Source organism: Jaculus jaculus, chromosome 15, assembly GCF_020740685.1.
Source record: "Jaculus jaculus isolate mJacJac1 chromosome 15, mJacJac1.mat.Y.cur, whole genome shotgun sequence".
Taxonomy (NCBI): Eukaryota; Metazoa; Chordata; class Mammalia; order Rodentia; family Dipodidae; genus Jaculus; species Jaculus jaculus.
The window spans coordinates 58,406,647-58,417,482 of NC_059116.1; the positions used below are offsets into that span (position 1 = coordinate 58,406,647).

The 10,836-nt window shown below is 37.2% G+C and overlaps 1 protein-coding gene across 2 annotated transcripts in view; it reads left to right on the top strand.

The window, feature by feature from the left end:
- The window catches only part of Nebl (nebulette), a 443,662-nt gene extending 436,178 nt beyond the window's left edge, over positions 1-7,484 (top strand). For both annotated transcript variants that reach the window (XM_045134970.1, XM_045134969.1), the window contains exons 6-7: positions 1,070-1,176; positions 2,943-7,484. In XM_045134970.1, coding sequence (XP_044990905.1) covers positions 1,070-1,176; positions 2,943-3,119 — 284 coding nt within the window. In that variant the 3' untranslated portion in view covers positions 3,120-7,484. The remainder of the gene's footprint in view (positions 1-1,069; positions 1,177-2,942) is intronic.
- The last annotated feature ends 3,352 nt before the right edge of the window (positions 7,485-10,836 follow it).

Here is a 10,836-nt window from a genome sequence, read left to right on the forward strand (position 1 = left end):
ATAATGAAGGACATGCTACTAAGATACCTCCATTGATAACTTATACCATGGCTACAATTACTTAAACATACAGAGAAATACATGATTTTATTTTGTGTTTTTTAAAAATTTATCTTCAGTGGTGGTGGGTCTAGAAATCAAGAGTTTACTGAAACAGAAATTATGTTTTCTCTTGTCTTGTTTTTTTTTTTTTTTGATACAGTGTCTTGCTTGAAGTCTAGGTTGGCATTGAATTTATAAACCTTCTGCCTTCTCATAGACATTCACCATCATGCTTAGCTCAGAAACTATGTATTTCAAATGTCCTAATCAGTGATGAAGACAGTACAAACCCAGTGAATACCATTTAGATATGCAATATATATATGGAAGGGCAATGTTTATGAAAGTGGTCTTGTTTCTATCAGTAGTAAAAAATATTCAAATGATTTATTTAGTCTTGATTTATGATCAAAATAAAGATAATTCATATGTGCTAAATATAAAGGTATTTTAAAACAGAATAGACTGTATTAAGGATCAAACACACATTGCTAAACAGGTTATGACTGCTGCCTTGATTAAGGTAACATTCAACTGCATGTCTCTAAATATATAGATCCATATAAAAACACTGGTATTCAGTCATCGGTTTAGGCAACCTAGTTAAACTCCTTTTACATTCTTATTTTTATTTTGAAAAATGCCCAAAGCATTACATGGTCAATTAAAAAATTATTATTGTTAAGAGATTATGGTAAATTTTATCATGTATTTATATGTGTGTGTATATATATATATTCATATATATTTATATATATATATATGAAATTTTAACATAGCATCTATAGTAGAGTTATAAAAATATTAAAAATATAATTGCATGCTGATATGATTTCTAATAAATATCCATAATTACTGACCTTTGGACTAATTCAGTGATGACTTATAATGATGATTTATATAAACTTTCATGTGATACTGAAAATGTTTTGTTTTGGAAGCTTCTAGTAGAGCATGAAGCTGCTTAGGCTTGGGAGGAATGTCTGCAGGCTAACTGTGAGAAATCTGTGTGTATGTTCATGTGTAGCACCTGTTCTTCCTGGAGCTTACCAGCAGAGTCATTCCCAAGGCTACGGGTACATGCACCAGACCAGTGTGTCATCCATGAGATCAATGCAGCATTCACCAAATCTAGTAAGTGTCAATTTCAAGTGTCCCATCAAGCTGGGGGATAAAGCTTGGTGGTCATTTGTTTTCCCAGCATGTAAAATCCTCTAGGTTACATCTACTGCAATGGAAATAGGATGTTCTTTCTTGTTTGGTCTTCCCATTTCACTGCAGAAATATAAATACAAGTGGAAAACAGTTGAATTGGATATGGACCACTTTGTATGGAGATAAGTGACAGCATATTACCAGTTATACAGCTTCAGATCAAGGAAACAAAACCTTACAGGAACAGTATTGAGAAATGAAGGCATTTAAGGATTACATCGAACAATAAAGCATACATTTACCAGTATTGTGTCCTGATTATGTCATAATTGAATTACTCAATTATGATCTTCATTCATACCTAAAAAGATATGGAGGGCTTAGAGGTTAAGGCACTTGCTTACAAAGTCCAAAGACCCAGGTTCTATTCCCCAAGACCCATGTAAGCCAGATACACAAGGTGGTATATGGAGTTCATTTGCAGTGTCTACAGTCCTTAGCATGCCCATTCTCTCTCCCTCCTTCCTCCCCTCCCTCCCCCCCTCCCTACCTCCCTCCTACTTTCAAATAAATAAATTAAAAATTAAAAAAAAACATGGATATTTGATGGTCATTCTAAAGAGTTAATCTTAAGATTCATCAAAATTATCTCAGAAGTCTTAATTGACACAAAAAATAACCAGATCAAGTTTGAATGTTCCTAATACAAAGCAATGGTGCATGTCTGAGGTGACAGACACACCGGTTACTCTGATACACTGTATATATGTATTGAAATTCCACACAAAGTCTGTGCAATTACTGTATGCCAATTAAAAATATATTAAGGGTATGTTCCAAGTCCCCTATTAGAAAATTGAAAGACTGAGTCATTCACTCATTGTCAAGTTCAGAAGCGGTGATTGCAGCCTCCAGTCACACATGGTACCTCATGCTGAAGTTGCCCTGGCCCCTTGGTTTTTTCCAGATTCTTAGTAGCAAATGACTCTTCTGTAAGGAAACCAGCTGTTCTCAGCTTCCCTGCGTGCCAGCCAGTTTCACAGTCTGTGGCTATGCTTGATATTCAGATTTACTGATTGTTGAGATTAGCAAAATTCTTAGCCTTAAACCAAAATAAATATATATAAACTCAATTCGAAACTTCCTCATTATAAGCAAAGCTTATGTGTACATCAATCTTCCAAATATTTACATATAAAATGTTTATTACTATGATATGAAAAGTTTAAAGTATATTATGAATTTTTATTTTATTTGTTTTATTTTTTAAGAGGAAACAAACCATTATTTATTGAGTTCATTGTGTGAAGGGAACCAGTGACAGAGAGCTGATGTGGTGTGGGCTTCTCTGCTGGTGCGTGTGTGGAGGGTTGCTCCCTGAGGAATGGAGGGAAGGGCAGAATGCACGTCAGATATGAGGTTTCTGGAATTACCTGGAGCTGGAGGAACTGGCTTTTTTTTTTTACTCTTTCAAAGCCTGATTTTTGACAGGCTAGCCATTGTATTTACTATCTTTCTATTGTCTTTTCTGTTTTGTTTTATTTTATTATCTATTTTACTCTCCAACTTGATGGTCAGTGATATTTTCTTCCTAGCCCAATAAACTCATGATCAATACAATAGATACAGATGGATCTGCTTGTGCACATTCTTCCTGAGTACTATGGGCATTGGTTTGCTGGGGCTGGGCTATATGGCTGTCACTGTTTCAGAATGTATTGTCTAATTCTGTCTTCCTTTCTCAGAGAACGTACCGTGCCATGTATGATTATAGTGCCCAGGATGAAGATGAGGTCTCCTTCCGAGATGGTGACTACATTGTCAACGTGCAGCCCATTGATGATGGCTGGATGTATGGCACCGTACAGAGAACTGGGAGAACAGGCATGCTCCCAGCAAATTACATTGAGTTTGTGAATTAATTCTTTCTCCTCATCCTTTGAGCTTTATTCTGTATTCTAAACCCAGTCTTTTTAAAAGATACCTTTCAGATAACTTGGTAATTATTTTACAATAATGTGTCTTTAATTTGACAATTAGATACACAGGCACCAGGAAGAAGGAATGACTTCTGGGCTGAAAGCAGCAGCATTCAGTAATTCCTATAAACAAAATCATGATATTTGGAGACCTGGTACTGCTAATTATGTTTATAGTTTTTTTTGATTGGCTAGTGAACCTATCTGGGAAATGTATTTTTGTAGACTTTAATAGAGATATGGATAAGCCCTTAAGTGTAATGAGTGTATGAAACTTCTTAGCTGTCACTTGGAATCATCAGAAGCTAATTCTTGTAGCCCAAACTAACATAACCAATAATTTAAAAACTGTTTAGCTTTTGAGTCACGGGGAAATTTCCAATTCAAGTGAGAATTTTCTAATATAATAGATAAAAGAAGTTGCAGAATGAATCTGGTTAGAATTATATTGATTGTAGTCTTAGGGACCAAATAGGAAACTTGTTTGTTCCCTAGGCTGCCCGGGGTCTATTTATGTCTCAATTTACCAAGAGTACCTCTCTCCACCTCTGTTCTGTGCATCCGAGCATGCTCAGCTCCACAGATGTAAGAGCCAAGTAACATCATGTCTTCTTCTCACAGGGAAAAGTTTAATGTCATCTGTATTACTTCCTGGTATCCTGTACTCTGTTGCATGTCTCGTGGGCTTGAGCATCTGTGACATAGGCACCTGCTTGCCTGTTCCTGTTATCAAAGTCAACAGCGTGCCTGGTACCTCCAAGCCCTTCTAGTTGCCAGCTCACCAGAAAAACACTTTAAAACATTGCTTGAGATTTTCTGCTGTTACTGCATTCTAGTTTTGAAGGACTCACATTTTAGGAAATACACATCTACTCTCGTAAATAGAAGACTTGGCTATTCATGGAATAGCTTTTATGAATTTAATGCCACCATTAATTTAAAAGTAAAGCAAATTTAACAGGGCCCAGTGGGGAAACTGGATGACATATGTGCTAAGGAAAAGCGAAACTGAAAGTGCACAGGAGCTTGCTGCACACATGCGTGGGCTGGCTTCTCATCTGGCAAATGCTATTCTGATTCTAGAATGGAAACCTAGCCATTGATTGATCAGAGTACTTACTTTCCACTCTGTTTTTTTTTTTCTAAATCACCTTCAGGGCAATGCTAGTGTGGCAGGAATGTCACCAGAGATCTTTCAGCATAGGCCCAACAAGCTGTTTACTAACAAAGAAAATGATGGTATGTTTGGAGTGACTCTGAGGCTTTTGCTAGATTTATAGCCACACATGCAATCTTTGCTAGTAGATCTTTCTTGAAATTTTACCCTGAGCCTATGATCAAGGTTACTGAAATCATCCCATTCATTGGGAACTCTGTTTTACCAGTTGTGACTTGTAGAGGGTAGCATACATGTGTGACCTGGCTTCAGAGTGATGTATCTGAAAACCTGCAAAGTCACAGAAGTGTAATAAAGCATATGGATCTTGGAGATATTGACCTAATAAGATGCATTCAAGTAAGTTAACAAAACACATTGTGAAACATCATTGATTAAAATGTTTTCTAGTCCAAAAAGGTACAAGCTGTTGCAGGCACACCTTGAAAAGCTAGCACCTACTTTTAAGTTAGTAGCTTCATTATTAGGCCAAAACAAAAATGAGTTTTATTACACTAGTCTGCATGTACATGATATTGGAATGAAATTGAAGAGAGAAAAATCCAGGCCAATAACCAGAGATTTTTTTTAAAGGGTTCTCACAGATTGCCAAATAACCAACTTGCCTGGTTTTCTGTCATCTGAATGGCTAGCCTTGATTAATTTGAAGAAACTTTAAAGACAAAGATTTTGCAAACATCTGTGCACTAAAACAATCGCAGTACTCCTTCTCAGTGATAAGTATGTCTTTATGCTTCCCCAGGCCAAACTGAGGGCAGATGCAAATTTTGATACATAGCACATGTGTAGGTCGCTCAAAAGAAACTGACTTGAAGCTGGGCATAGTGGTTTATGCCTTTCATCCCAGCACTGGAGAGGTTGAGGTAGGAGGATCACCATGAGTTGGAGGCCAGCCTAGGCTACAGAGTAAGTTCCTGGTTAGCCTGGGCTAATGTTAGACCTTGCTTAAAAATAAACAAGGAAATGGACTTGAAATAATCAGGAAAGTACCCATAAAGTAGCACCTTGATGTTTTTGTCATTCATTGATTTCAAAATCAGATTTATAGACTGTGAAAGTCAATTGGGGAATGCATGTCCTAACAGTATTAAGCTTCACATAATGTTTGCACAGCAGATGTTTGTACTTTAAGCCTCTTTAATGTTAAGATCTGATCAACTTCAGTGGGGGTGGTTAATTTCAACAGAGGTGGAGGTAGAATAAGACGTGCCAGCCCTCAGGTTGTAATCAGACAGTGTCACCACTGTTACTAACGTTTGTCAGGATGTTAAACATCTCAGCAGCAGGGAACATAGACATGTCATACCAAAGTGCTACTTTTGCAATGTCATTTTAAAACCTACATTCTTGAACATTTTTACCACTTTTCACATGCTGCCCACCCACTTTCAATCTAGTAGCTGAAATCTCTTATATAATACTGACAACTGAGGAAAAGTTTAAGACAAGCCTTTGCAAGATCAAGTCAGAAAAGACTGCGCACACGCCATGCACAGAGCACATGCACCCGCTTCTGAATGTGATGTGTCCTCCAGCTAACAATTCACAAGTTACAGCTTGATGCACCTTTAAAAGGGTCTGAAGACAAAACGTACACAGATCTTAGTTTTCATGAGAAAAGCTTAGCAGCAGATGCCTTGCTTTTATTGTAACGTTTTGTAGTAAATGGTTGCTTTTTTTCTTAGTAATCCTTGTTTCTAGAAAGCTTTCAATTTCTAATCTGTGGCGTGAATTGTTCATGTCTTCATGTGACTGTTTGCAGTACAGCACAGTTTGAGATGTTCATGTGGTTGTTGGCTCTTCATGGAGGCCCTGCATCTTCTCACACACACGCCTCCACAGAGCACACAGGAATTTGCAAGCACAATTTCCACAATCACCTTGTGTGAGTATGGGTGAGATTAGACCAGCTCCTCTCTTGCTATTGGGTGAATCACTTGAAGATAATAAAAGTAAAAGTTATTTTCTTTCTTTTTTTTGTCTATTTTACTGCAGTGTTTCTAAATCCTCTGTGTTATAATTTATAACACTTTTGGAATTAGGGAAAAGGGCAAAAATTCAAGTGTACACCTTGCTTTTAGATTTATCCATTTCCAGTTGAATGTTTTCGATGGATTGATAAAAAATATGGGTGTGATATTTAAGTACATGTCCCTATATAAAATAAATATAGTTTATACAATATTATAATACAGATGTATACAAAATAGGTGCCTTTTTATTACCTTTGTTTATCATTATATCTTGGAAAGAAAACCAAGAAAGAAAGCAGGCTTCTACATATCCAATGGGAATATTTTATTATACATGATTGATATTTTGTGGTGGGGAAATGGGATATCTCTGGCATATGTTAAAGGTAGTAGCTGATGTAGTTTCCCTCTCTAGGTTTAGAACTTTAGGTGAGACTGACTGACTTCTATCTCTTTCTGGAAAGACATTTTTGTGGATTTATATATAGTTGAGAATTATAAGCATTAACTTTAGGTTTTGGATTTAAAATACTTACTGTGAGATAGATTATGTTATGAGGCTGAATTCACTGCATAAGATGAACTTCACTTTATAAGTTAATTATGTTTTAGCTTTTTGCCTCTAATCACCTTAAAGTGGCTGTATTGTGTATGTATGGGCTAATACAATGTAACAATAAAGATTTAGTTAAGCAGGAATCTATGTAAACTAACTTAAGGATGCAAAAATGAAAGTCTGTGAAATATTTCATGCCCTCATGACCCCTTTCTAGGCAAATAGCTGTCAATAATTGGTGATTGAAAAAGTCAAGACAGTGTATGATGGTTCTCTGGACATCATTCTCCAATGCTTAAGACAACAAAACTCTTTAAGCCTGGAAGGATCCTGGGCACATTTCTTTTGCAGTGGTCCATATTACTTCTTTGTATTGATGGGAGATCTATACACTTTATGTGTTTCATGTATGGCATCTCATTTGCATAGTATACACTTCTCTGTAATGTAGCTGCTGTTAATTTTAAAGGAAAGAGAGAAAACTGCATTGTCTATTCTTCCATGTCCATGCAATGAATTGCTGAGCATTTTGGAAGTAGTACCAAGTATGTAACAGGCATGATATGTGTGGAACCTGTGATAAAAACACAAATTTGAATCATTATGTAGTTTGGCTTCTGTTTGCTTCTAAATATGTAGAATTATGGTTGATGACTAATTTGTAAGACTGTACTAACTTTGAAAGCATAATGGTTTTGAAAGAAACATTACATATTTTTCAAATGAAGGAGCTTACAGAACAATACAATGTTATTAATATAATTTGGCTTTTGTTATGCAAATTGTTAACACCAGCTATTAAAATATATTTTAGTAGAAATTCTTTAATTCATGTTTTGTGTTTGCCTCTACACTATCAATCCTTCAGCCTTGGTGGACTAGAGAAACATGTTGTTGCCCAAAGGACTAACCTATGCAAATCAGTTCACATTTTAGTGGCTGTCACAGTAAACAGGCAATAAGACATTATTTCTCCTGCATAGTGTACAACATCCAGTCTCACATGAAGCCTGGCATCTCATGATAGAGTGTAGTTACTCACAATCTCTTCAATACCATCATTAGTATTTGTTTACATCAGATTGCTGATCTGTTGAAATTACTTGAATATTTTCAGAATAAAGGTGGCAGAGGTGTACTGGCTTTCCTGTGGTCCATGCAAGTCTTCTTCATGATGGAACTGTGTCCTCACATACTCTTCTCCAGGGTCTTAGTATTCTGTGTCCTCAATTTGTACTTGTAAGGAATTATAACATGTTAATTTCCTATCTGCGCATTTTGTTTGCCTAAATAAATGCAGAATATAACTAAGTGGTCCTACTCTTGCCTGACACAGTGGCTTCTTAGATCACAGGTTACTAGACACAGGTTGTACACTCAGTGCTCTCCCAACAGCTCTCACAAATCACATCACTGATGCCAGCAGCAATGCGTGTACATTACCGAGTCATTCAAAATGTGCTTTCTTCATCCAAGTTAACACAATTTTAAGTGCTAGCAATATACCTTTTAACCTTTCTTATTTTATACCAAATTATTGCAGTATTCATTTTTGTTGTTAACCTTTCAAAATTAAAATTTTTACACACCCTTATTAGTATAGCTCGAGTTTTCTCATATTGTAACATGGAGAAAATATCTTGGAGCAATAAATGAATAAAAATTTATTTACATAAATTGAGTGCATGATGGGAAGATACTCTGATTTCTAAGCTAGCAATGACTTGTAATTGCTCCCCGCCAGTTTCCCTATAATTGAAAAGTAAGTTAGTTTTTCTATTTGTCCTCATATAGTTCTTTTTGTATTATTCAGTAAAATTCTCTTTTTGGTGCACAACCCTTCCAAACTCTAAACTAATTAACCTTACAGATAATATACTTAATTCATACAAGCTTATAAACTTTAAAAATGGTACTTCTATCAAATCTTAAAATTTCTGTTTTTTTTACATCCCAAAAGTGTGCATCAAGTATTTTTTGATATTGCTCATCAAACACATGTTAGAAGATGGTGAGCTGGTTATATGTGAAAACTGAAAGATACAAGGAAGGCATCAGGAGGAGGAATCTGTGTGGATAAGCAGCCACAAAGAGGAAAGGAATGTTGAACATCAGGGCAAGCACTAAGGCAGGCAGCTGGCAGTGGCAGAATTCACACAGGGATGGAAGAAATGGACTTTTGTTCATGGCCCCTTTTTGAGGATGTCATCCCCTGCTGCTGAGACATTGCCCACACTCCATTCCATGTTTGAAAGCTTGACCACCCATGAGGCTACTTCCTCTGCCCTCCCTGCATACCTGTGGGGCCCCAGTGAGACAACTTTCGTTGCTCTTTTCATCTTTGTACTTATGTGTGTTCCTTAATGTGCCTTCGAGGGGCTCCTCAGTGTATTATCACAGAAGCTCATTAATAAAGCTTCCATATTACATCATTTGTCACAAACTGTAGACTCACGGTTTCATATCTGACAGCTAGCATGACAGGATAGCACATCTTGGCAAGGAACAAATTTCATGAAAGAATAGAAGATTTATACATTGTTCTTCCAAATAAAGCATCAAATAGCCAATGGGATATTAATTTAGTTATGCATGAGTTGGAGTTGACAAGAAACTTTATTGTTGCTTTTTAGCTCTTATTGTGTGCTATATTTCATATATCTTATTGAAAATCAATTTGTTAGATTATTGGTTTGAGACAGAGTCTCATGTAGCCCAGGAGAGTCTAGAACTCAGTTTGTAGCCTAAGCTGGCCTTAAAATTCATTATCTTCCTGTCTCTGGCTCCTGAGTTCTGACATTACAGGTATGTAGCATCACACCAAACTGAAAAATCATTTACGTCCCCACACATTCTAAGAATTGAACAGAAATTGGAGAGGAGCTGGCAGGAACTGTTCTCTAATTATGTGGGACTCCTCGTAGCCTAGCCTTCCATACTCATTAGCTTCACACCTGCAGATGTTCAGGTGAGCAAGCAGCTTGTTCCAGTTGCTACCATCAGTAAGATAAGATGAGGCCTTGAGAAGATTGGCTTTGTCATGGTCAGATGGTCCTTGGCTTGAAGAATGGATAAAAACCTACTCCTCTGCCTTATCCTGCCTCTTCCCTCCATGCTCAGTGCTTTCTTGCTGCACTGAAATCTACATAAAGAGGTGTTCTTTCTCTTTCTTGAATGTCCCAGTCAGTACTCTGCAGTGGCCTAGCTGTTACCCTGGGGGAGTCAGCTGAGTCATAGCAACTACACTTCATAGAGCTTGGACCCCAGCATCCCTAGTTTCAGCTGCCCATCCTCAACAGGCCAACTGAGCAGAGAAGAACTGGTAAAAGAAAAAGAATTAGGAAGAGGAACACATAAGAGGTCCAGTGACCCCTGAGACCATCCTAGGATCCTGAAATGAGGTTTGGGCTTAACTAGAAGGCAAGAGGTATGCATAACTAAGTGGTCCTGGTTAAGGTATGGGTATGGTTCCAGCCCAATCTGTCCTCTAGGGTGGTCCAATAAATTGTCAGAACTGTGTGAACTCTCTTCCCAGGACACACGAACTTCTTAAGATCCATTGTTTCAGTAGTCTGATAGCACAAAAACATCTTCCCTTCTGCCAAGACATTTGCATTTTGATGGTGTGCAGAAACTCATGCATAGGTTGTAAAGTCAGTTCCTCATTTCCTTGAAGACAACAAGCTGAGATAAAGAACAGTCTGGGATATTGACAGGAAATTGGAGCATGTGCTCCTGTTTCATGTCTAGCTCTTTTGATGCTGTATAGGAGAATCTAATGGCAAGGAAACAAGAAAAAACCGAGACTAAGCCAAATATCACAGGCACACAGGTAAAGCTGCAGCTGATGGGAAGAGTTAAGGGAGTCAGCGCTGATGGAGGGAGATACCAGGAAGTCCCCTCTTTGATTGGCTGACTGAAGACAAAGAATTTTCATTTTCTTTAAAAAAATTT